We start from the raw sequence: 26,939 nt of genomic DNA, 5'->3' as shown, positions 1-26,939 counted from the left end.
CGGGACTTACCTTCGGCGAATCTTCCTGGCGGCGGCGGCTCCGGCAGCAGTGCGGCGGCTGTGGCGGTCGGTCTTCCGACCGGCTGCCGCCGCCACCATTTCCAGTTAAAAAAAAAAAAAAAGTGATAGGCTACGTAAAGATTTACATAGCCTATCACGGCTACATTTTTTAAAAACACCGTGATAGGCTACGTAAATGTTTACGTAGCCTATCACGGCTGATTTAAAAGAAAAAAAAACCCCGCGCGTACGCAAGTGGCGGCGCCCATGGGCGCTGCCATTTGTGTTCCTTATTTTGGCACGTCTTAGTCTACGTAAACATTTACGTAGACTAAGACGGCAAAAATAAGGGGAACGCAAATAGCATAGACGTCTACATAGAATGCTCCTATGTTCCATTGCTCTTTAAGAAAAGAGAAGTCATCTCCCATCTCTTGTCCCATCAACGTTTTTCATACCATTACGACTGTGTACAGTGATGGTCACCACACCTAAAAAAAGGATATTGTAGAGCTGGAAAAAGTGCACAAAAGTGCAATTAAAATGATCAAGGGGATGGAGCATCTCCCCTATGAGGGAAAGTTACAACAGCTGGGATTGTTTAGCTTGGGGAAAAAGGAGGGTAAGGGGAGACATGAGAGAGGTGTACAAAATTATGCATGGTGTGGAGAATGTGGAGAGGGAGAAATTTTTCTCCCTCTCATAATAGTAGAACCCGGGGTTATCCCATGAAGCTGATGGGAGGGGGATTCAGGACAGATCAAAGGGAGGACTTCTTCACACAGCACATAGTCAAACTATGGAATTCTCTACTTCAAGATGTAGTGATGGCCACCAATTTGGAAGGCTTCAAAAGGGGGTTGGACAAATTCCTGGAGAAGGCTATCAATGGCTACTAGTCCTGATGGCTATGTGCTGCCTGCAGTCCCAGAAGCAGTGAGCCTATGTACACCAGTTGCTGGGGAACATGGGTGGGAGGGTGCTGTTGCACTCATGCCCTACTTGTGGGTTCCTGATTGACAGGTAGCTGGCCACTGTGTGAACAGAATGCTGAACTAGATGGACCTGTGGTCTAATCCAGCAGGACTCTTCTTATGTACCCTGCAAGATACACTGATTTTGTGAATCATCTCAAGGTTTTGAATCCTTCCCACTTTATGCTGGAGACTAGCCAGTCCTTCCCCCTCCAGCTTTGCATCTGTATATTTGGTTTGTCTTTCCAGCATATCACACTTTACATTTGCCTTTGTGGAATTCCATTTTACTGCTTGCAGCCTAGAGTGCCAATTTATCAAGGCCAGTTTTATCAAGGCAGCCACAGAAACTCTTAAGTAAAGCTTCCTCATATCTTTTGAGCAAGGAGGAGAGAAGGTGAAATCGGAGATGTAGAGAGCCAGTGCTGTGGCAGTGGGTACAGGCTTGGACTTAAATACGGGAAAGCCAGGGTCAAACTCTGCCTTAGCCATGCAGCTCACAGTGCCCTTAGGCAAGTTACCATCTCTCAGCCTAAACTACCTCACAGGGTTGTTGTGTGGTTAAGACTGGAACTACACAGACAGTAAAGATCTTGGCCTGTGAATCTGAAGATCTGCTGAACGGCAAAGCAATGGGAAACGGGATTGTGCAATTTGAAGTGAACCCCTTTTCCCTGCACTTCAATGAACACCCTGGCTGACAGGGGGAAAGCAGTGGGCTATTTGTGGGGAGGGGTTAAGCACCCTTCTTTCATCTGCTGCTGCTTCTCCACTTCTAACTGAACTCTCCCCCTTGCAGCTTTGCAGCTCTTGGCCCAAGATGTGGTGCCAGGCCCACATTTACACCCAAAAAATTAGTTTTGCTCTGAGCTTCTGGAAGGAAGGGTGGGATCCAAATGTAGTGTTGGATCCAGATTTAAGCAGGTCTAACTGTACAAGCGGAAGTGGGCTTCTCTGTGCCCTCCTTTCCTCGGCAGCCCCGCCAGCTCCCTGGAGATGCTACACAGAGAGTCAGGAACCCCTGCTGAATGGGCTGAGCTGTGGTGTGTAGGTGGAGGGGGATCCCCAAAGATCAGACAGAGGGGCCTTCTGCGGGCGGAGCCCTGCCTCTTGAGGAAAGTAGATCCTGGTTCCAGCCCTTAATGAATAAGTGTAGACATAAAGTTTCTTCTGACATTGTGCATGCTGAATCAGGGCAGTTGGTGGACAGAAGCCAGTAGGAAGAAACTCCTTGTCCTTATCTTCAAAGCTCTCTATGGGTCTGCATATTTCATTCAGTCTGCTTGTCAGAACACCGTTATCCTTTATTTTTTGCACTTCCTCAAATTTTGCAATCCCGTTCTTCGCTCAAAACGTGTCCCAGAATATGTAGAACAATGAGCATTTTAGGAGAAAATGCATATTTAGGAGAAAATGCATATGAACGTGTATTTTGTGAGGGGGGAAATGTTCAGATTTAAACACAAATGTTCATGCGGTTGTAAAAAAAAAAGCAGATTGATGGTGAAATGGGAGGGAATGAATACGTGTGAAACTGACATCTCTTTCCTCTGCCCCTGCAAATGGGTCCTCTAAGTGACTTTAGCTTTACCTCTTAACCTTCACTCCCAATCAAAATATAAACTAAGGATGTGTCTGTGTATTTCTTCACATTCATCCTGATACTCTTGTCCTCTCCCTTTCCTCCTGCCTCTCCTTTCCATGTTTTTTCTCCCTCTGTGTGGAAATGTTGATTGTAAGCTCATCAGGGCAAGGACCTCTCTTTTGTGCTTACCTTACTCTCAAAAGTAGTATATAAATACTAATACCGTTATCACCGCCACAAATGCCGCCTAAATTGTTGACCCCTGGCTCTGCTCCACAGTCGTCCTCGTCGTCATCTTCTTCTTCTTCTTCTACTACTACTATTATTATTATTAACAACAACAACAACAACAACAATGCTTCTATGCCGCCCCATAGGCAAAGCTCTCTGGGTGGTTTACAGAAGTTAAAACTTTAAAAACAATATAAATAGTTTAAAAGTTCAAAAGTTGAAAGGTTTCTAGTCCAGTTAATGTAGATTGTAAGTGGTTTGGGGCAGTAAATGTGACACTTCTACTGTATGTGCAGCTCATAGCACCTGGTAGTGTTCTGTATGGTAATAAAGGAAGAAAAGGCTGGGCAGACTAGGGGTCTTTTATGTATGGGTGGTAGGCAGCAGTATTGCAACCGAAACTCTCCCCACGACCTGAGTTCAATCCCAGCGGAAGCCGGGTCTTGGATAGCCGGCTCAGGTTGACTCAGCCTTCCAACCTTCCGAGGTCGGTAAAATGAGTACCCAGCTTGCTGGGGGAAAGGTAGTCACGACTGGGGAAGGCAATGGCAAACCACCCCGCTACAGTCTGCCAAGAAAACGCCAGCGCAAGCGGCGTCCCTCTAGGGGTCAGTAATGACCCGGTGCTTGCACAGGAGGACCTTTCCTTTCCAAAAGGTATGTGAAAGGAAAGGGAGACCCTACTCCCAAGATTTGGATGGGGGGCTAGACAGGAGTGGCATGACCATACCAGCAGAATAGGCAGCTGTCTAGGGCAGCAGGGCTCAAGGGTGCTCCATGCTGAAAACGGAGTGTGAGTTCAAGGTGTCCTGTTGCTTTTGCCATGATGAAGCACCCTGCTTTATGTTGGGAGAGGCCAGGATCCCCTGGGGCTCTGGAGGGCAGACTGACTTTGCAAAGATGACATTGCCTCATATCTGTCCCAAGCCAGCCATAGGGCTGGGTTAAGTATCTGTTGGGGCTCCCTTTTCAGTTTTAATTTTTCAGTTCCAGAACCAGGCTTCCGCTTCTCTTCAGTAGTGTGGAACAAACATCTGTTAAGGGCTTTATTTTTTTAATTAACTTGACTCTAATTACAGAAAGCGCTCAGGATCCTCACTACTTCATTTGCATGGAAAGTAGCTCATTGGAAAAAAGATTGGACTTGATCTCCGTTTTAAAGGTATTTGCTATTCAGGGCAGCCTTCTTAGCTCCCATGCCTGATCATATCTGGCAGGGCGGGGCGGGGGGGGGTAGCAGGAGAAAGTACGTTTTGGGGCACTTACCAGAAAGGCAGTTGATAACTAAAGAAGCTGATTTGAATCAAAGGATATTGGAATTCATGTGCTAAGAAGAGATTTTAAAAGATTCAAGGAAAAAAAATAGGCATCTACCTTTTGAATTTGTATGGTTTATCTTTTTGCACTTTCTGGGCCTTGGCCATGAGTATTGCCTCTTGGTATTCAGCTCTGGGCCCCAAGATCTTGAAATCTTACCAAATTCAAACTCCAGAAATTCCAAGTTGGTAATGTGGTTAGAGTGTTGACTTTGAAACAGTGAGAGTTGGGTTCAAATCCCTCCCCAGCCATGAGCTGGCTGGATGACCTTGGGCGGTTTGATGTCTGTCACCGGAAGTTACCTCACAGGGTTGTTGTGAAGGAGAGTGGGGATGGGATAGTGTCATGCTGCCACTCTAGGCCTCATGAAGGAGGGGTGTGGTACAAATGTAATGAAATACTTACAGAGGGCTGGTCTTCTGTGGCACGCCAGTTGTGGAATGCTCAATTGGCACATACATTGGTTTCATTTCGGTGCCAAGTTAAAACATGGCTTTTCAACAAAGCTTTTGAGGGCTAAATGCATTCCCCAAAGTAGCACACTGTTTTAACTGTTTTATTGTTTTAGATTTTAATTGGTATTAGCTTGTTTAATGGTTTCATATGTTTCTAGCTGTTTAAATTATGAATTGTTTTATACTGTTTAAATTGATTGTATCTGTATGCCACCCTGAGATCTTAATGATATAGGGTGGGATACAAATGTTTTAAATAATAAATAAATAAATAAAAATAAAATGGAGAGTTAAAATTCAATGTGAATTGGATTTAACTCTAGATCTAGATCTTTTGAAGCTTCCAGTGTGTACCAGGGATTTTCTGAATGAAACAATCCGTAAAGGCCACAAACATCTTTGAAAATTAGTTGTCCCTCATTACTTACCTTCCTCATGCAAATTTTGTGGATACATTAGAAGTTCACACAGGGCAATGGCCTGTTCTGCACTATTTATCAGCCAAGAGCACACTCTACAGCAGCCTTTCCCAAACTGTGTTGGACTGGTGGTTGTAGCCCAGTACATCTGGAGGGCACTGGATTGGAGAAGACTGCTCTAGAACATGCCCCAGAATCCTCTGTAAACTCACAAGTGTTCCATTGGCAGACAACTCGGTGTGGAAACCCTTCGCTTTGAAAGGTTTAAAAAAAATTCCATTTGTGGGGATGTTAACCCAGACAGTGTCCCAAAATGTCTTCTGCTATTTCACTGCAGGGTCACTGAGGACTCTTGTCTTTTGCACAGAATTGTTCATTTCTAAAATGGTGGAAGGACATGTATAAAGTAATAGGCAAGACAATATTTTTAAGGCTAGGGGTCTAGGTGTATGCCCCAAAAATGTAATGCGTGAATGAGACAAACATGTATTATACATGTAATACTGCATTGTATTTAACAACTCACTTGGGTGATCAGGAATTCCATGAAGGCTGACCTCCCCATCCCTCCTTTGACAGTTCATTTGGTTTCTGTACTAGTTGTGGAGGAAGGAAAACCCCTTCTTCCAAGACTCGCACAGAAACCAGGGATGCTGGCAAAGAAGGGATGGATTAACACTGGTTAAGCCTCATCTGGAGTACTGTCTCGAGTTCTGGACACCACACTTTAGGAAGGATGCAGACAAACTGGAGAGGGTTCAGGGGAGGGCAATGAAGATGATCAGAGGACTGGAAGCAAAGCCCCATGAAGAGAGACGGAAAGAATTGGGCATGTTTAGCCTTGAGAAGAGAAGGCTGAGGAGAGGCAGATTAGCGCTCTTCAAGTACTTGAAAGGCTGTCACAGAGAGGAAGGCCAGGAGCTCTTCTCGATCATCCCAGAGTACAGGACACGGAATAATGGGCTCAAGTGACAGGAAGCCAGATTCCGGCTGAACATCAGGAAAAACGTCCTGTCTGTTAGAACAATGCGACAATGGAACCGATGACCTAGGGAGGTGGTGGGCTCTCCCACACTGGAGGCGTTCAAGATGAAGCTGGACAGCCATCTGTCAGGGATGCTTTGACTTGGATTCCTGCATTGAGCGGGGGATTGGACTTGACGGTTCTATAGGCACCTTCCAGCCCTACTATGCTATTATTCTATGAACCCACTTCATAGAAGGCATTTTTTTTTTTTTTGCTAGCCTGCTAAGAGGCTAGTAGCTTGCATTTCCATGTTGGCTGCAGAGGAGAAGGTTTCCCTTCCTCTGCTGCTAGCATGAAAATGCAGGCTGCTAACCTCTAGTTAAAAAAAAAAAATACTAGTAAGGCTAGTAAAAAAAATTGCAGTCTAGTAACTTTTATGGGCTTATTTGCAAGGCTGATGTAATGTGTGGAGTGGCCCAAGAACAAAGACCAAACATAAGCTGAGGAACATTGGAGGTGTGAAAAACAGATTTGAGAAGACAGAGGGGAAGGGGAGCCCTGTACAAGGTACTTGCATAATGTTCTGGTTATTTTGTCTAGAGAGGGAAGTTTGGGGGATGGAAAGTCAACATTAATACATCTTTCCCAGCTACAAGCACACTGCGTTGTATTAGGCTCCTTAGTCTGAGGACAAGACGATTTTTAAAAATGAAAGGTCGATAGCTGTTGAGCAAGGCCCGGGATGGTATCATCACCTGTGGTGTGAGCTTCCTCAGTGTGGGAGGTTGGTAATGCTGGCAGCTGGGCTTTAAAAAGTGGCACGTGAGTATGCTGAATTGCAAGCAGTCGATTGTGGCATGGGGCTAATAAGCTGGCACAACACAGGAGCATGCTAGCTGGTCGCTGGCAGATTTATGTTATGAAACGGCAGACTCAAGAAGCTGCCTCCTGTGACTTTTGAAAACCTTGTAAAGTGGTTTGTCATTCATTCTGGCTTTTTATCAAGTTAAGCAGGTTGGGATGCATTTTTTTAAGCATGATTTTATCTGCGCTTAATATATCTATTACTTATACTCTCACGTGCCGTTTTTTTAGTTGGCTCTGATATAAATCAGGACTTTGAAATTCGATACTTTTTTTTAGTGCTGTTTAAACATTTTGCCATTCACTGTCATGCTCTGGGATGAGGTGAACTGCACACAAATGAGAAACTCCTGTCCTAGTGGACTTTTCAGGTAGAAATGTGCAAAGTCCATCCCAATTATGATTGCTGATGTCCCAAACTTTGACTTGAATCCCAGCAACCTAGGTAGCTGCTGGGATTCTGTAGATCAGCCTTTTCAGACCTGGAGCCCTCCAAATATTTTGGACTAGTTCCCAGCATTCCTGACCATTGGCCATGCTGGTTGGGGCTCATGGGAGTTAAAGTCTGAAACATCTGGAGGGCACCAGGTTGAGGAAGGCCGCCCGCCATAGGTGGTTAAATGAGAAAATGGCTTCCCAAGGATTTTCTGTAAGCACCATGGCTGAAGTGAAATTTGAACCCTACATACCTATTGGGGTACTTCTCTGTGTTTATGCCCAGTTGCTTCTGTTGCTGAGACACTGCTCACAGTTCCATTCACGTGGGAGTTGTAATGGCATAACGGTGGCTCATGGAGCAGGACCAAGTGTCCACAAATTATGTCCAAGTTTAGTAGCCAAAAATTGTTTTTACTAGTCAGCAAGAACATAGTAAAAGTGCCTCTGAACACATGCAAAGTGCCTTTCCCATTCTAGCCCAGCAAATGGTGTTCTGCCCCTCGCACAGAATTAAGAAAAAGAGATAATAATGCAGCTAGCATTGTTCTCTGTTACCTTAAGTCCCCTGCAGGGTTTTTCCTGAAAATTAAACATTGCCCTCACTACTCTGGCAAGCCCAGCTCAGCAAGCATCTGTTTCAAAGCCAGGGTATAAAGTCTAGCAAAGACAGTCATTCCTTCTCTCCCACAGAAATCCACACCCAATCTTTGTTCCTTCCTTGCAGCAGCTCCTCTTCAAAAGCCAGGGTTTTTTTTCTTTTGTATGTGAAACAGCCTTTTTTCTGTCTGATAGGGAAAGGGGAAGTGAGAGTGAAGCCAGTTGCAATTGGATCTGGGGAATGGAGAAAATCTGCAATGATAGAGATGTAGAGGGAAGGAAGCAGGCAATTGATTCACAATTGATTCACTACCTGATACTGTTGTTTAAAAACCTACCTGCGGGCTTCTCCGCACGGGGCTTTTATCCTTCTATTGAGATTGGTTATTCATGGAAGTTAGTGGGTCCTTTGGATGACATTGTCAACCTCCAGGGCATCGTCCACTCTAAATGACCTTCATTCCATTTTTTAAAAGATCGGCGATAATAAGCTATCAAATTACAGCGCTTGAGTTCCCTCATGAAAAGAGGAAAACCCGCAATAAGAGGAGCTAGATCACAGTGCCATCTAGGGGCTGTATAATTAAACATATAGAACAACACAGAAAAGGGGGGGAAGTGGGGGGAAGGGAAGTGCATAGAAAGGGAGCCTGTCGTGATCCTGCATTTAAACAGAAGCAGAAAGCCCCATTTTAAATGTGAGATTTTAGGCTGGTGTAGAAATGCTCTGCAGTTGGAATCAAGTACCAAGAACTTCTTGACTGGGAGGTATTGGGAAGGAATATATTGTCAAGCTGAGTGGTAGAGGCTGGGCCAGAGGCTACTTTGTTGTTGTTGTTCAGTCGTTCAGTCATGTCCGACTCTTCGTGACCCCATGGACCACAGCACGCCAGGCCCTCCTGTCCTGCGCTCTCTCCCGGAGCGTGCTCAAGTTCATATTCATTGCATCGGTGATGCTATCTAGCCATCTCATCCTCTGCCGTCCCCTTCTCCTTTTGCCTTCAGTCTTTCCCAGCATCAGGGTCTTTTCCAGGGAGTTTTCTCTTCGCATTAGGTGGCCAGAATATTTGAGCTTCAGCTTCAGTATCTGTCCTTCCAATGAGCACTCAGGGTTGATTTCCTTTAGGATTGACTGATTTGACCTCCTTGCAGTCCAGGGGACTCGTAAGAGTCTTCTCCAGCACCACAGTTCGAAAGCATCAATTCTTCGGCGCTCAGCCTTCTTTATAGTCCAGCTCTCACAGCCATACATTACTACTGGGAAAACCATAGCTTTGATTAGATGGACCTTTGTCGGCAAGGTGATGTCTCTGCTTCTTACTATGCTATCTAGGTTTGCAATAGCTTTCCTCCCAAGGAGCAAGCGTCTTTTAATTTCATGGCTACAGTCACCGTCTGCGGTGATCTTGGAGCCCAAGAAAGTAAAATCTGTCACTGCTTCCATTTCTTCCCCTTCTATATGCCAGGAAGTGATGGGGCCAGATGCCATGATCTTAGTTTTTTTAATGTTGAGTTTCAAACCAGCTTTTGCACTCTCCACTTTCACCCTCAACAAGAGGCTCTTTAGATCCTCTTCGCTTTCTGCCATTAGGGTGGTATCGTCTGCATATCGGAGGTTGTTGATAATTCTCCCGGCAATCTTAATTCCGACCTGTGATTCATCCAACCCGGCGTTTCTCATGATGTACTCTGCATATAAGTTAAATAAGCAGGGTGACAATATGCAGCCTTGTCGTACTCCTTTCCCAATTTTGAACCACTCGGTTGTTCCATGTCTGGTTCTTACTGTTGCTTCTTGACCCTCGTACAGGTTTCTCAGGAGACAGGTAAGGTGGTCTGGTACTCCCATCACTTTAAGAATTTGCCACAGTTTGTTGTGATCCACACAATCAAAGGCTTTAGCGTAGTCAATGAAGCAGAAATAGACGTTTTTCTGGAATTCTCTTGCTTTCTCCATGATGCAGCGAATGTTGGCGATTTGATCTCTAGTTCCTCTGCCTCTTCGAAACCCAGCTTGTACTTCTGGTAGTTCTCGGTTCGCATACTGCTGAAGCCTAGCTTGTAGGATTTTGAGCATCACCTTGCTGGCATGTGAAATGAGCACAATTGTGCGGTAGTTTGAGCACTCTTTGGCATTGCCCTTCTTTGGAATTGGAATGCAAAATGACCTTTTCCAGTCTTGCGGCCATTGCTGAGTGTTCCAAATTTGTTGGCATATTGAGTGTAGCACTTTAACAGCATCATCTTTTAGGATTTTAAATAGCTCAGCTGGAATACTGTCATCTCCGCTAGCATTGTTGTTACTAATGCTTCCTAAGGCCCACTTGACTTCACGCTCTAGGATGTCCGTCTCAAGTTCATTGACCGCACTATCATGGCTATCAGGGACATTCAGATATTTCCTGTATAGTTCTTCTGTGTATTCTTTCCACCTCTTCTTAATCTCATCTGCTTCTGTTAGGTCCCTGCCTTCTTTGTCCTTTATCATGCCCGTCTTTGCACAAAACGTTCCCTTGAGATCTCCAATTTTCTTGAAGAGATCTCCAGTCTTTCCCATTCTGTTGTTTTCCTCGATTTCTTTGCATTGTTCATTTAAGAAGGCCTTCTTGTCTCTCCTTGCTAGTCTCTGGAACTCTGCATTCAGTTGGATATCTCTTCCCCTTTCTCCCTTGCTTTTCACTTCCCTTCTTTCCTCAGCTACTTGTAAAGCTTCATCAGACAGCCACTTGGCTTTCTTGCACTTCTTTTTCTTTGGGATGGATTTCGTTGCTGCCTCCTGAACAATGTTACGGACCTCCGTCCATAGTTCCTCAGGCACTCTGTCTATCAGGTCTAATCCCTGAAATCTATTCCTCACCTCCACTGTATATTCATCAGGGATATGATTTAGGTCATACCTGAGTGGTTTAGTGGTTTTCCCGACGTTCTTCAATTTAAGCCGAAATTTTGCAAGAAGCAGCTCATGATCTGAGCCACAGTCAGCTCCAGGTCTTGTTTTTACTGACTGTATAGAGCTTCTCCATCTTTGGCTGCAAAGGACATAATCAATCTGATTTCGATATTGACCATCTGGTGATGTCCATGTGTAGAGTCGTCTCTTGTGCTGTTGGAAAAGAGTGTTTGCTATAATCAGCGTGTTCTCTTGGCAAAACTCGATTAGCTTTTGTCCTGCTTCATTTTGTACACCAAGGCCATGCTTGCCTGTTATCCCGGTGATTTCTTGACTTCCTACTTTAGCATTCCAATCCCCTATGATGAAGAGGACATCTTTTTTTGGTGTTCGTTCTAGAAGGTGTTGTAGGTCTTCATAGAACCGATCAACCTCAGCTTCTTCGGCCTCAGTGGTTGGGGCATAGACTTGAATTACTGTGATGTTGAATGGTTTGCCTTGGATTCGTACTGAGATCATTCTATCGTTTTTAAGATTGTACCCCAGTACTGCTTTTCCCACCCTTTTGTTGACTATGAGTGCTACTCCATTTCTTCTAAGGGATTCTTGCCCACAATAGTAGATATGATGGTCACCTGAATTAAATTTGCCCACGCCTGTCCATTTTAGTTCGCTGATTCCCAAGATGTCGATGTTCAATCTTGCCATCTCATGTTTGACCACCTCCAGCTTACCTTGATTCATTGATCTGACATTCCAGGTTCCTAAACAATATTGTTCTTTACAGCATCGGATTTTCTTTTCACCACCAGACACATCCATAGCTGAGTGTCCTTTTGGCTTTGGCCCAGCCGCTTCACTCTTTCTGGTGCTACTTGGAAATACCCTCTGCTCTTCCCCAGTAGTATATTGGACACCTTCCGACCTGAGGGGCTCATCTTCCGGCATCATATCTTTTAGCCTTGTGATACGTTCCATGGGGTTTTCTTGGCAAGAATACTGGAGTGGGTTGCCATTTCCTTCTCCAGTGGACCACATTTTGTCAGAACTCTCTGCCATGACCATGATCTTGGGTGGCCCTGCACAGCATAGCTTATGGCGTCACTGAGTTACGCAAGCCCCTTCGCCACAACAAGGCAGTGATCCATGAAGGGGAAGAGGCTACTACTGAGTTCCAGGAGCAGGATAGAGCTGGGGGAAGGACGTTTCCCATGGGCTTTTGGTATTGCATGATCACTTTCAAGAGCACTAGCTCTTTAGCTTGCATTTTTAGGATGTCTGTATGATTGGTCTTGCGTTGCATGGTTTTGTTTGTCTTTCCTAAGCAGCCTCAAACTTGGATGACTGATGCACGGTATCAATTCTGAAATAAAAATCTAGCTGTTTTGCATCCAGATCCAGTATTCCTTCCACCACACCACTCTAAGGATGCAGTGATTATGATTTGTAAGTATTTACAGTGATTTGTAAGTATTTACAACCAGAATCAAATAAAACGTAGGGCCTTGGCAAAACCCCATTAGAGCTCTTCATGACCATGCGAGCGTTTGAAGAGGGTATCTTGCCTCCAATGCCATCATTCCATGTAATGTGAACCATGCATTCTGAAACCTGAGCTGAAACAGATAACACAAGTTTGCAGACAAAAACGGGGAAAGTAGCTAGAACTGTAGCCCTGAAATCACTGGCTGAGAACCTCTTTAAGAGGATTGGAAGAACAGACATGGGGTGCACAGGCCGTTTGTGAAAAATGCCAAGTGAGGCTTATAGGAATTTGTCCAGGGAATTTTGATTTCTCCTCCCAAATCTGGCTAAAACCTGGGATTGCATGCTGTTGCAAAAGTGGGGCAGTTGATGCTCTGCCCTGGGGAAGCGGGGCTGGAAGCAGGCATTCCAGTGGAGACCAAACATTACAGTAGACAAAGAATCTTTGCAAAACAAACAGTTGCCCTACCATCCATGTTGACTTTTCCTTTGTCTGAACCTGGAATTGCTTAAAGCTCCTTCAAAGAAAGGTTATTTTATTCCTGCCCACACCACCCCCATGTAATGCTCCTCTAGGATTCACATGAATTATTGGGGGCAGGGGTCGTCTCAAACAAAGTTTCCTGTTTTCATATTTCTTTGAGAAACTTTGAATTCATATTTGGCCTAATTTGGTTTTCCCTGTCTCCCCAACATTCCCAGTTATGGATGCCGATATTTAAAGTGATTTTTCTACACATAAAAAGTACGGCAAGTTAACTTACATAGGTTAGTGGATATTCAACACTCCTTGCAGCAAGCTTAAGCTACCTTGGTGCATGTGGAAATTTTTAGCGAGTAGAGACACTACTGTGTCCTACAGTGGGCATTAGAGGAGCCCTAGCAAAGCAGCTTTGCCAAACAGAAAAGAGAGACTGGTTTACAAAGTCTCCTCTTAGGGCTGCTTCACACACATTTTGTACAGCATTTTGATGGCAGAAACATCAGTTGATGACTTGTATGTGTGAATGAGATACTGCAGATCTAACACCACAGAACTTCTGAACCACCTCCAGTGCAATGCTTTTTGGTAGGGTCAGCTCACACATTCAGGTTTAAGTCATTAGGGGCTAGTGCACATAAAGATGTAAAATTTCTGGAAATTTTGAAGCCATGGGAAAAAAAATGTTTTTCCCCCCGGAAAAAAACAGAAATTTTGGGAATAATTGAAAAATAAGCAATACTTGTTTTTTAACCACTCTTTATAGACCTAAAGTTACTTTGTTGCTTTAGGACAGCCTTCCCCAACCTAGGGCCCTCCAGATATTTTGGACCTGAGCTCCTGTCCGCCTCAGGCAGGATGACCAATGGTCCAAAACATCTGTAGGTCACCAGGTTGAGGAAGGGTGCTTTAGGAATCTAAAGCAACCTTTATGTTCCTAAAGTTCTAATATATATAACATGATTTGTTCATAAAATTATCATTATATTTGAAAATTTTAAAAAATGAATGCAGTTATTAAATGTGTTATTATTGTCTGAATAAACTATACTTTTAAAATTTAATATACCAAACATGATTAATTTTATGAGAAAACCAAGTTATTCATAATGTATTATAGATTCCTAGTTTACATCTGACCAGAGGGAACTTCAGCAAGTGGTCCCTGAAACATCTGAATCATCCTAGAAGCCAGAAGAAGCAGGAAGAACTGGAGGCAGAGGAAGACAAGTCCAGAAACACAGGACTCTGTAGAACAAAATCCAAACTGTCAAGAATGTACATTTACTTCCATATTATGATATGGTGACTCTGTTCACATGTTGGGAAACTGAGCATGACCTGGACCATCCCAAAATATCTATCAGTAAAAGTTCCATTGGATCAATAGTTTTAATAAGAAATGGAAGAAATAACTATGCTGAGAATCTTACAGAGAGGATTAAAAAACATTTTCCCCTGTGGCTTCATTATCTCCAGACATTTTACATCTCTAGTTTTTCTATAAAATTATTTTCGTATTACATAGTTTTTAGAAATCATTTGGGGTGGGGGGAGTAAAGGCTTGGTAACAATATATTAACACTTTGTCTTAAATTCTAAAAGAAAATATTTCATAATCCAAAGGTGTTCAGTTTTTCAAATTTTTTGGAAAAGAACAAAAAGGGGGGATAAAACAGAAAAAAACTAGGTTTTTCCCGAATTTTTCCAGGTTTCTTTCCAGGCCTTCCCATCTCTAAGTGCACACATGTATGTACATCACTTGATGACAGCATCACACAGGTATACTTTCAGATCATTTCAACACACAGGTGACATGTATGTATGTGAGAACCGGTCCTTAGAAATCCACTGTAGGATATGGTTGTAAGTCTGCAGAATCTTGCTGTCAATGGGTGATGTTGGGTGGGATGATCTCTGAACACCCCATCTTTGGTTCTTTGATACCTTGCATGTTTTGATCAGAACCAAAGAATCCCCAAACTTAAGAGGAGCAGGCTGCACCATTCCTGTCTCCTGTTTGTCGATTAAAACCATGACCTACTGGGCAGCCTTTGCTTTTATTCACACTTTGGCCCGAGTATAATTGAATCTGTTTCTAAAACTGCTCTTTAAAATGTTAAACATTTCTCCCTTGAAGGTCTTTGCCATCCATCAGGCTTGCAAAGAGCCTCAAAGCAGAGGATCAGCTGAGGCCACTGTAAGAAATCCTTAAGCAAATGTCTGTCACTCTGACCTCTGAAATTTCATAAAGGCAGAAAATGAGAATCTTGCTGAAGGTTGCCTTGTTAGATTGCATGTAGCTTGTGTAGAATGATGCCGTGGCCCAGGCCTGGGTTCCCCAATTAGCAAATAGGTTACAGGCATTGCCTCCTGTTCAGGTCTTCTTGTGGGAGGGATTCAAGTCCCTTCTCTACATGAAACGACAGCCTACAAAAATGTCAGCCAGAGACGTAACACGGCATTACTTTTGCCTGGAAAGAATGGATTGGTGATCTTTCTGAGCATCTTCCCATTCCTCAGACCTGAGGTAGGCCAGGCCTCTCTCTGGAGGTCTGAGCAGTCATTGTTTTACTTGTTATATTTATAGCCCACCTTTTCCTCTGGCTCAAGGTGAGTTACCCTAATACCATCAAAGACATATCCTCACTGATCTCAAAGAGTTCATAATCTAATATATTAGTGACCATGAATGGCTTTAAGGAACAAAGGAGGAGAGCGGCAACAACATTAAACGTTGTCCCTACATGGTACACTATACTAGCACTGGTATTGTGAAAGAGATCTTTTATTAGAACAAAGCTAGCATAGTCTTCTGGGTACAAGTGGTTTGGGATGTGTGCCCAAACTGTTTTGCCACAGTTCAGTATCTCCAATTTTGTTTCCTGAAGGAGTTGTTTAGGAGTCTTAACGCAGCTCTATTCCTTATTCAGTGCCCTTGCATGCCAGCTGGCTTTGACTGCCATAATTTTGTCATAAAAGATAGGAAGTGCTGATGTGGAGCAATAAAGACACCACCACCACCCCGCTGCCCCCTCCTGAAATGGGCACCCTTTTCTAGGAAGCACACTTGTCAATTCTCCCACAGCGCTTTGCTTGGGCATGTGTTTATCTTTTACCTAGAAGCGTAGGATGTCTGCCAAGTCCAATATTAGCCAGGATCCAAATGTCAAGTTTAATCTCCAGAAGATGACAGAAACGATGAGGTCGGAGATACAGAGAACAGAGCCCATAAAGTTGTGTTGGGGAGTGTTTACAAGGGAACTGTTTTATATTTGTTTATTTGTGACTGAACCATCCCATGGGGAGCTTGTCAAGGAACTCTGGGATGTTGCATCAAGATGATTTTCAAGTTCTGTTGTTGGAAGGCTGTTGCCACCGACTTCACTCAAACAAGCTTCATTTAAATAAGGCCTCATCAAGGCCTCATACAGTGCCTGAAGCAAAGAGAGGCGCGGCTGCCGTTAATATTGCTTTGCCTGAAAGGTAGAAACATTTTGAATCTCAGCAGTGCATTAGTCCAGCATTCCAGCCAAGCAGCTGTAAAATCTTCACTCTTTCGCAAGGGATAACAGAGTCTTGCACTGCCAGAAGGGCATTTTCTGCCACGTGTCTTGTTCACAGCATAACCCACCACAGCATAGTCCATGCTCCTCTTCTCTGCTTCATTCACAGAGCTTTTCTGGTATCCGAAGCAAGAGGAAACAGACCTGGCCTGCTTATTGCCAAGCAGTGTGTCCAGTAGGTTGCCCAGATGCCTCTCCGGCTAGCTGTTTGCAAGGGAGAAAGGAGGCTTGCCAACGCAGTCTCACAATGCATGCCATGGCCATCCTCTCAGGCCTATTTCATACCAACAGCAGATTAAATGATAACACTGTTCTTAGACTCCACCACTTCAGTCTGCGGTTTGAATACTTTCCCATGGGGAAAAAAACCTCTGCACATGCAAAGCTATCACATCAGGGAGAGAGCTACCGGATTTGGGGTTTTCTGTTCGTGGGGAGTTGTGTATATTAGCATTCGTATGATCTCTCAGCTGCAGTCGGAAAATGGCACCGTGCAGGAACAATTTCACCACCTCACCTGCTGTTTGTGCAAACTAGGCCTCAGATGTGGTAGAAGAGCGTATCTCATGGTTGCTAAGTAACCACAAAGTGCTGCTTTCTCTCCAGTGGTGAGAACATTAAGCAACTGATAAAATAATACTTAAAAGTTAGAGAAAGTGGGGTGGCATAACCAGAACGGGGGAAATGGTGGGCAGTCTTTCAGAGTTGGTGTACTGCACCCCACAGAGTCACACAGACTCTGCCTTCCAGACAGGTTTACGTTTTATTTAAACAAAGCCTTTCCACTGTGCTTTCTCAGGCTGTGGCCTCTCTCTCCTCAGGCCAGAAGCATTGGGTGTTGCCCTTAACTACTTCCTGGTTCCTCCCAGGAACCACAACCCACTCAGGCCAAATCCAGTACTTCTTCCATATTGTTACAGGTAGAGGACTTAATTTCATACATATATCAAAACCAGAACCTGTTTTCAGTGCTAAGGCTTATCTGGGACATGTAAAGGAAAGGGTGCCCCTGAGCATATGCAGAGTAAGTGCAGTCGCCATCCATACATCTGGAATTAGGGGAAGGGGGTTTGGGGTCAGAGTGTGTAGTTTCAAGATTATGTTTGAACTTCACTTCCTCTGTACTGAGTGGAGAGAGGAATGGAAAAGAAAGAATAGATCTGACGGGGGTGTCAGAATATAGGTGGTTTAGATTTCCCTCAATTAGGATCCAATAAGTAGGGATGTCTGGAAAACAAGAGGCCCTGCTATTCACTGTTGATTTAGACTGATCAGCTGTTCATGCAACAGCAAGTCAGAGGAAGGCTTTGCTTGACTGGTGATTGCTATAGAGGGCCGTTAGAGGAGCGCTAAATCACCTTTTCAACCATCAGCACAATTTAGCATTGCTGGAGTGGGTATTTAAAAAGAAATACGGAGCTAATATTCAGGCAGCAGTTGAAGAAATGCTAGCAGTCCAGCTCTGAACAGCTAAGACATGCATGGGGTTGTAAATTAAACAAATCGCAATCGCCACGGCTGTTTCCCCAAAGTACTAATTATCTAGAATGAAGAATAAACTTATGGTAGGAAAATGGGAAGGAGGGGGGGTGGGGGCTGTGCTCTCAAGTCCTCAGTTTGGATTTGTGACAGCACTTCCCAGGGTGGGAAGAATCCTCACTGCCTAGTCACCTGTGCTCAGAATCAACGTCTTCAGTCTGTTTGTGCTCTTAAGCAAAAGCCATTACAAAAGATAGGACAAAAGATGTCCTTAACCCCATCTCTGTATAAGGGCTGGATGTATTTGCTTATTTCATAAAAACATGCCTTGCTGGATCAGGCTAAGGTCCAGCTTTCTGTTTCCACTAGCAAAAGCAGTACTCTCTTGTTTGCTTATCCTCAGTACCTGATACGCAGGGGTGGGCAACTTATGGCCCTCCAGATGTTGTTGGACTGCAGTTCCCATCATCCCTTGCCATTGGCTATTCTGTCTAGGGCTGATGAGAGTTGCAGCTCAACAACATCTGGAGGGCCGTAAGTTGCCCACCTCTGAGATACAGGCATACTGCCCTTATACATCGAGATATTTTCCTCTGTAATGGTTGGCAGCCCATTGATAGACCTATATCGTCCCAAGCATTTTAAAAAAGCCATCTTAAGATAATAGCCACATCACATCTTGTGGTTATGAATTCCACCCCAATGATGCATTCTGTGAAAAAATGTATTGCAAATATAGCTTGCTTGGGTAACTCCACACTTTAGTATTAGGAGACAGTTTGTCCACCATTATCAATTTCTCTTTGCAGTGTGCAGCTTGGAATGGGGAACAGATGGATGAGGGGAGTGTTGGGTATTTTTTTGGCATGTTCTCTGTGTGTGTGATTGAGACACTGAGACTCAACTGTCCTGGCCAGCAACCCATATGAATTGAGACCGAGACCCAAAAACATCGCTTCAGAATGCTATGCAGTATGCAGAGATTTGTTGGTGGCAGACAGACTTAGAAGAGTTCTCGGATAAGTCAAGGTGGAAAGAGCTCTCAAGGAATCCATTGGCTAATGGGATGCAGCATACATCAGGAAGTAATAAGCATTGCTGCGTTTATCATGTCATTTTTCTGAAGCGCATATTGTGGCACTGTGTGCAGAATTTAGTTTCATGAAAAACTCTGCCTTTAGTTGTACTTTTTTTTAATTGAAGCATGTTTCTAGTCCTTATGACTGCACAGATATGCTTGAAGGTATGTGGGCAATTCCTGGTTAATCTCAGAAAGCAGATTAAGTCTGCATAAGATTCCCGCGGCCAAGGGGTAAAACTTCAGTGCTCCTGCATGGGTAGGGATGCTGGAGAAATTCGAGACGGATTAAAATGAGCTTGGATTCTAAGAATCCGACCTGAGGAATCTACTGCGGAGCGCCCCCCTCAGGCCGTGCGGAGTCCATGGACTTTCGGATTATTTTTTTAGTTTCCCAAAATTTATGCATATAAATCTGTAGAAAAATACATAAGTTTCTGCTGAGGAAATGTTGAATGGAACGGGGGACAATACACTAAATGTTACATACTGAGGTAAATTATGTAAATACGTAAGTACTTACGTAAATATCTACCTAATTATTTCCATATTTTTCCACATGACGAAAAAAAATATCCGCATCCGTCTGTGGGCAGGTGACGGAATGAAAAGTGCCTGACAATCTGCAAAACACAGACGAAGCGGATTTTACACAGTCTGTACATCCCTATACACGTCTCCTTGCCCACCGACTAAGAGAAGCAGAATAAATTACGTCAGATGGAAAGAACTGTGGATTAATGCATGCAAACCCAGAAAAGAATGCTGATGTGCTTAATTTGCATAACGTGTGCAGGCTGACAAATTCAATTTTTTTGGTACAGGATTTTTCTTTTATAGTGCAGAATACACAAGGACCTGAAAAATGGGAGACAGGTTGAGAGAGAAACTTAGGCGAAATTTCTGAATTTGTGTGTGAAGGGCAGACATGCATTGCTAAAGAAATAGTGGACATGCTCCGAGGAACTGTGGCCAATCGGGACTCCTTGGCGCGTGTCCCCCAAGTGTTCAGGCATGAGTCTACCCTTCACGCTTTATGTGTTTATCTCAGGAGACACAATTGCTATGTAAAGTGCGAAGCTGCTCTTATTCTTGGCTTGGCTGGGGTGTGGATCAGGCTAGCTGTGGCTGTTAAATAGCCTTTTGTCTCAGTGTCTGGGGAAATTGCAAACAGTCTCATTAAAGAGGATGCAGCCTCTTGTGCAGTGAAATTTCTCTCTCCCTCTCTTTTCTTCCCTGAAGAGCGATGAGGTGGGGATTGAAAAGGATATTGGAGTTTTGTGTTGATATGGAGAATGCCTCTGGAGTTCAGAAATATAAGCCATGCTTTGTTCCTTTGGAGGGAAACAGCGGCCTAGTGAAATCATGACATCTAGGCTTGAGATGCTTCCTGCATCTCTGGCATGACCTTTTTGTGAAGGAAGAGGGTCAAAAAACCGATAAATCTTCAGCAGTACAGTCCCTCTCTTCCTTGCAGCAGCCACTTCGTATCTTCCCACTTTGATTGGTTTCTTTGTTTCCAGAGACCTTCTACTTCCCTTAGGGCACTGTGCCAAACTTCTGCTCCCTCTAAATTTGGGTAGGACTGCTGAACCCCTAAACTGACAAGTCAAGCCTCTCTTGCCCTTCCTCTTGGCAACAGAAGCACTTGCCCCAAATCTTGAAAGCAGCAAGCGATCCCTCTTTGGGTTTCACCAACTCTGCTTCACTTTCTCATGAAATGCTGAAACCTTCAAGAATCTGCTAGAAACACAAGGGGTTCGTTAGATCAGTGGTGCTGAAGTCAATTCATGAGTAATTAATTCACCTCCGTCAAGCATCCCATAAAGGAAATAATATGTAGACATCTCAATAGAAGATGCAGATTTAAGAAACTCTTAAGACATTTGGGATAAAGGTAGAAATATGCTATGATTGAAATAGGAAGAGGTGACTGTATGGTATGCAAAGCTGTAGTTAATGTAAAATATCCACAAATGGGACCTGCAGAAAAAAATATTGTAGTGTTATCTCCGCACCCGAAAAGGACCCGTCCTGTTCAAGGCTAAAGCCATCCTGGTTCAGGCCCTACAACTCCTCGTTTCCTAGCAACTCCTAGCATCATGCTGGCTGGGGGAGATGTGGAGGGCACCACGTTGCAGAAGGCTGCTGTAGATCCTCCTTTTTTCTGTCCTGTGGAGTAGAAGTGAGAGATGCCTGTAGAAAAAGTGGAGAAATCCAGAGTTTTTGCATAATTCTGATTGGGCCCACCCCCACCTGCCCCCTCCAAAATGATAGAAACAAGGACATGATTCAATGTGAAGCTGGAAGCTCCATGTCCAAACAATGGGGTATATTATTTCTTATTTCTATAAGCTTAACTGCCATCAACATTCTGTAAGGCTTGGAAGCTGACAGGTCCTTGACTGGCTATTGGAGGTATCTTAAAAACATTTCTTTTAATTTGCAAACTTCTGGATTTCTGCATACTTAGGGAGTCCCCTGAATATATAGAAAGCACTACTTTATTTTTGGGTGATCCGTTTTCACTCCAAACTGATAGGTACTTAGCCACCCAATTTCACTGTTAGTGGGAATGATTTGAGATGTCAAGAATCAGAAGATAGGATATCAGTGCCTGGTATCGTGTCTCAGCCCTTTTTGTGGCCAGCAAAAACAAAATAAATTGTGCAGAATAAGAAAATATATGCAAATTTGCTCAAGTTGCTTTACTCATACAGGCTGCAGAATTCTGCTCTTCGGGTGGAGAATGCATATATATATATACAGTCAATATATTTTAGCTAAAATATGGATTGTATTTTATTATCCCACTGTGTGTCGATACATGGTTTTATGAATTTGGTATTGTTCATTAACTGAATTGGTGCTTTCTTGAATTGAAAGTTTTTATTGTCATAAATGTTCCCATTGCTTGGTTGTGTTTTGAAAGTATAGTATTCATTTTTGTATGGTGTATGAAGATATACATGCAAAATAAGTAAGGCACATAGGATGAGGCTTGCTGACCACAGTTAACCTATGTCCACACAACTTTGGGGTCCAATGACCTTGAAAGGTTTATGTAAGGTTTTCGACCAACCAGAAAGCCCGACCAGGAGCCAACTAGGCGCTGGAAGATGGTACAATAGTGATAGGAAAATTCCACACCCCATAAGCCTTCCCAGCTTGCCAATTGCTAAGATATAAGGAGCTCAAACAGGGCATTCCCCCGTTCCTGTATTTCCAATCTTCTTTTCCAATTGACACTAAACATTCTGTGACTACTGAGCATGCTCAGCCCTCACTGGGCTTTGTGGTTTGGTGGTGGTGGTGGTTGTCCTTTTAAGGTTTTAGAAAGATTTGGGGGGGTACTTTTGCAAACCATAGGGCTCCCCAAACATGCTGACACCTCCCTTTTGTCCCTCAGTGGCAACTTTTTGGCTACCAGGAAGAGGGCCTTTTCTGTTGTGGCACCCCGGCTGTGGAATGAGCTCCCTAAAGAGGTTCATCTGGCGCCTACGATGTACTCTTTCAGGCGCCAGGTGAAGACCCTTTTTATTTTCCTAGCATTGTAGCATTATAGTCTTTTAAGTTTACTGTTTTAAATCTGTTACTGTATTTTAAATCTCTGCATTGCTGCTAGGTTTTATTCTGGTTGTATTTTTATACTATAGTTTTAAGCGTTTTTATTCTGATACCGTTTTTATTCTGAACTTCGTCGTTTTAATTTTTGTGAACTGCTCAGAGAGCCTCCGCTATTGGGCAGTATAGAAATGTAATAAATAAATAATAAATGTCTGAAGCCTTTCTGAGGCTTTTCTCTGAAGAAGCAAGTTCTGGGACCTGTAGGAAGGACACCCAATGGTGACACTGAATGTCTTTTTTTCCCCTCTTTCTTTCTCTCTCTCTCTTCCCCAGGTGTTTACGAAATACGGGAAGTGCTACATGTTTAACTCAGGAGAAGATGGACATCCTCTGTTGACCACATTCAAGGGTGGGACAGGCAATGGCTTGGAGATAATGCTGGATATTCAGCAAGATGAATATTTGCCAATATGGGGAGAAACGGGTAAGAGGAACACACTTTTGTCTGTTACTGTCCACTGCCAGGTTCTTCATCCCCACCTCTTGACCCTCAGGCAAGTTCAGAACTATAATACATAGAAGTTGAATAAGCATAGCCTAAAATAAACACACCCTTCGCTTTTGATTGCATTAACAGGAAGATCACTGAGAATACTGATCCTTCTGGATCAGAACAAAAGTCTAATACCCTGTGCCCAACAGGGGCCAACCAGAGACCTCTGGGAAGCTCTCAAGCAGGGCATTATGAAGATGGCTGACTCCTGTTGCTTGTCCCGAGCATCTGGTATTCAGAGGTATACTGCATCTGTACATGGAAGCCTTTTTTTAAGCTATCATGGTTAACAGCTATTGATAGACCGACATCCTCCATGCATTTGTTATGTATGATTCTTTAATATGCTTTATGACTTTGGAGGGTGTAAACCAGGGGTTGTGGAACCTGTGAGCCTCGAAATGTTGTTGGACTCCAATTCCCATCATTGCTGACCATAGACCACCCTCCCTGGGGTTGATGGGAGTTGAATTGGGACTGTGGTTATAGGGAAGAGGGGTTTATCTGTTTTCCCCCATCCTGTTTTACAGATGTCAATCTGCCCCCCACCAAAGCTGTGCTAGGAACAAAGGAAACTGCATTATACCAATATTGGTCCATCTAGCTCAGTCTTGTCTACTCTAAGTAACGGAAGGACAAGGGTCTTTCCCAGCCCTGCCTGGAGGTGCCAGAGACTTTTGCATACAAAGAATGTGCTCTCCCACTGAGCTGTGTCTCCCCACAGGGAAAGCATATGTGTAGCCAGGAAGCATCAGAATATGGGAAGCTGCTTCATATCAAGACAGACCGTGGGCCCATCTAGCCCAGGATTGTCACTGACTGGCAGGAGCTCTCCAGTGTTTCAGTCTGGAGCCTTTTCTAGCCCTACCTGGAGATGCCAGGGATTGAACCTGGGACCTTTTGCATGCACAGCATGTGCTCTGATAACAACATCAGCTACAGCATCAAGGTCTCATTTCCCTTGATGGAACTTAATATGAGTTAGGGACCTTATTTTCAGTGCCAGGCCAGTATGCTGGCCTGGCACTGGAATTAGGAATTCCACTGGAATTAGGGTTGCTATTTTTTCTTCCCCTCCTGGCAAGGCTTCTGTGCCTTGGACAGCTGCGTCACAAGTGGAAATTCCATGGGTGAAGCTTTTCCTATCCTGTACCATGTTGTGGAAGTCTGCACCTGTTGGATTTTTGCCTGTCATGCAGCTATTAGCGGCACAGAAGCCCTCCTACAAAAAGAATGGCAATCCTACATAGAATATATCATCATCATCATCAATAATAATAACAATAATAATTCCACATTCAACATGCTCAAAGAACTCCAAGTACATTATTTGAGAAATGGTCTGGATGTTACTGGTTTAGGACACCCCTGTGGCGAGGTTTCCCCACCCTCACAATATAGATTGAAGAGCTCAGCACATAAATCCTACTTCACATGTGTGGAGGAAGTAAATCCTACTTTCTCCACACCTACTCTGAAGCATTTGCAGGTGCAGGCAACGTGCGGGGGAGATTCACTATGTGATGGGCAGGATTTGTGTGCTGAGTTCTTCTGAATAAGATGGAACAGGGCAGGTAGGTAACTCACCATAGGATGTTGTGGCAAGTAATGTCTAGAGTAGCCTCTCAGTATTCCTTACAAACAGCTCTGGAAAGCAGGCTGGTATTACTCTCCCTGAGTTGCAGATAGGGGTGGGTCATGGGGGGCTGAGATAAAAATTGGGAGAACAGGCGTTAAGATTGTCTAGCCCTAGTGAGTTCGTGGCAGATGTAAGTTTTCAGCTGGGAACCTCCAGCTCCATTCGCTGCCCCATATGCTTTGAGTAGGGATTAAATTTGCCGTCCTGAACCTTGCTTCCTATCCAAGGTGAACCAGAAAAAATATTCTTGGTGGTGGGAGGAAGGCCCCAGCTTTCAGAACACCAGACCCTGCCTGAGTGGATTTCATCCCCAATCCACTCTGGTATATTAATGCTAATATTTGGACATCCTTGACTCTTTTTTATCTTGTGCACCGAGAGCCGAATTAAGTGTTGCTATGGTAACCAACATAACTGATCCTTGTTATTAACGTGTGTGTGTTTGGATAGCACCAAACGGGCTTGGACTGTTTCAAAGCTTTGCTATGCCATTCCAAAGCTCGTGGGGGCTACTCTGAAACCCAGGTTTGCCCCAGAACTTGGCACAAAGCAAAAGGAGCCAATTTATGGCATATTTGCCTGATGGGTGTTTTGATAAGCCACATTCAGGACATAGAGGATGCCCTCGGGAGTGTCACATGTCCAGGTCTGAGTGCTGAGAAGGTTCAGTTTCCGTAGGCAGAGAGGTGAAGAGTGCCTGAGGCAGAGAGGCGAGGTGGTTGGAAGCTAAGAGGGAGAGCATAATGATCCTCCTTGATAGCAAGCTGCTGAGGCTGAGGAAGTTAATCAGAGGACTGGAAACAAAGCCCTAGGAAGAGAGACTGAAAGAACTGGGCATGTTTAGCCTTGAGAAGAGAAGACTGAGGGGAGATATGATAGCGCTCTTCAAGGACTTGAAAGGTTGTCACAGAGAGGAAGGCCAGGATCTCTTCTTGATCATCCCAGAGTGCAGGACACGGAATAATGGGCTCAAGTGACAGGAAGCCAGATTCCGGCTGAACATTAGGAAAAACTTCCTGACTGTTAGAGCAATACGACAATGGAACCAATTCCCTCGGGAGGTGGTGGGCTCTCCCACACTGGTGGCGTTCAAGATGAGGCTGGACAGCCATCTGTCAGAGATGCTCTGACTTGGATTCCTGCATTGAGCAGGGGGTTGGACTCAATGGCCTTGTAGCCCCTTCCAGCCCTACTATTCTATGATTCTGTGATAAGTGATGTAGGCCTTGGAGCTTTGCAGCAGGCCCTGGCATGGGACCGATCCTTTTTGCTATAGGATGGGATGTTGCGCAGTGGTAGAGCACCTGCCTTGCATGCAGAAAGTCCCGGTTTCTATCCCCGACATCTGCAGGTAGAGCTAGGAAAGAATCCTGCCTGAAACCCTGGAGAGCTGCTGCCAGTCAGCAAGGACAGTAGCGGGCTAGATGGACCCACGGTCTGACCTTCGTACGTTCCTAATGTGTAACAAACAGAAAGGATGCTAAAAAGGTGAGTTAAGCCAAAGGCCTTGCTTCGTTGAAAAATATCAGAATAAGTGACACTAATTTGCTCAATTTATATTATTAATACAGGCCATAACATTCACATTTTCTTAACGTGCCTGTGCACGCATGTGTTTGTGTTCATACATGCATAAAAGATGCATAGTTCTCCAGTACCTTTTTCTGCTGAATTGACTGGACTTCACCTTTCTCTGCCACCAGAAAGCAGCCCTTCTGCTTGTAAATCTCTGTGGCAGCTCCCTCCTTCCTAAGAAGGACTTCATCTTGGGCTCCTCTATTAAACTCCTCCATAAAACAACCTCGGCTGAGGCGCCAACAGCCTTACAAAAGGAAGGACGCAGCTCTCTTTTAAATGATGTTAAGAGGCTGTATTACCAGGTAGCAATATTTAGTCGTGACCGTAAAAAAGTGACAAGGTTCTTGATTTATGTTGCTGGGAACATAAAAAGTCCTACTGGATGAATAACATTCTTAAAAGCGCCAGCAGGCAGAAGGATAAATAAACCCTGGGAGGAGGAGGAGGAGTGTGAGTGTGCTGGCCCGAGAGCTTGTTGCTGAGCCAGTCTTGGTTGTCCCTGACCTTCATGGAGGACAGGAAGAGATGTCACCCAGAGGAGAGCATGCAAATGTTCTCTCGTCTCATTGCATCTCTTGGACCTTTTCCTAATGAGCAGAGAAATACAGGCAATTAGCTGAGTTTTCCCAGAGAGAAAAGGTCAGTGGCATTTCTTCTCCTCTGTCAAGAGCCTAGAGACCATAGAAAATGAAACACCTTCAGCTGGTTCATGCACTTATCCAGCTGATGGTCTTCTAATCTGGAAGAACAGGTGGGCGCACCCCCTGTATTCCAGA

The 26,939-nt window shown here is 44.2% G+C and overlaps 1 protein-coding gene across 6 annotated transcripts in view; it reads left to right on the top strand.

Annotated features, from left to right (window-relative positions):
* LOC146341064 (acid-sensing ion channel 2) overlaps positions 1-26,939 on the top strand; it is a 598,108-nt gene that overhangs the window by 492,923 nt on the left and 78,246 nt on the right. For 5 of the 6 annotated variants that reach the window (XR_014783819.1, XM_084804669.1, XM_084804666.1 and 2 more), the window contains exon 2: positions 22,727-22,877. Coding sequence is in view for 5 of the 6 variants with exons in the window: in XM_084804669.1 (XP_084660795.1) it covers positions 22,727-22,877 (151 nt within the window). In the remaining variant the exon portion in view is untranslated. Of the gene's footprint in view, positions 1-22,235; positions 22,351-22,726; positions 22,878-26,939 lie in introns of all 6 variants that reach the window. The other variant, XM_084804668.1, reaches the window with a different exon arrangement.

Source organism: Heloderma suspectum, chromosome 6 (assembly GCF_057233095.1).
Source record: "Heloderma suspectum isolate Gila_16-S chromosome 6, 16-S_ref, whole genome shotgun sequence".
Taxonomy (NCBI): Eukaryota; Metazoa; Chordata; class Lepidosauria; order Squamata; family Helodermatidae; genus Heloderma; species Heloderma suspectum.
This window is presented reverse-complemented; position numbering and strand designations above follow the sequence as displayed.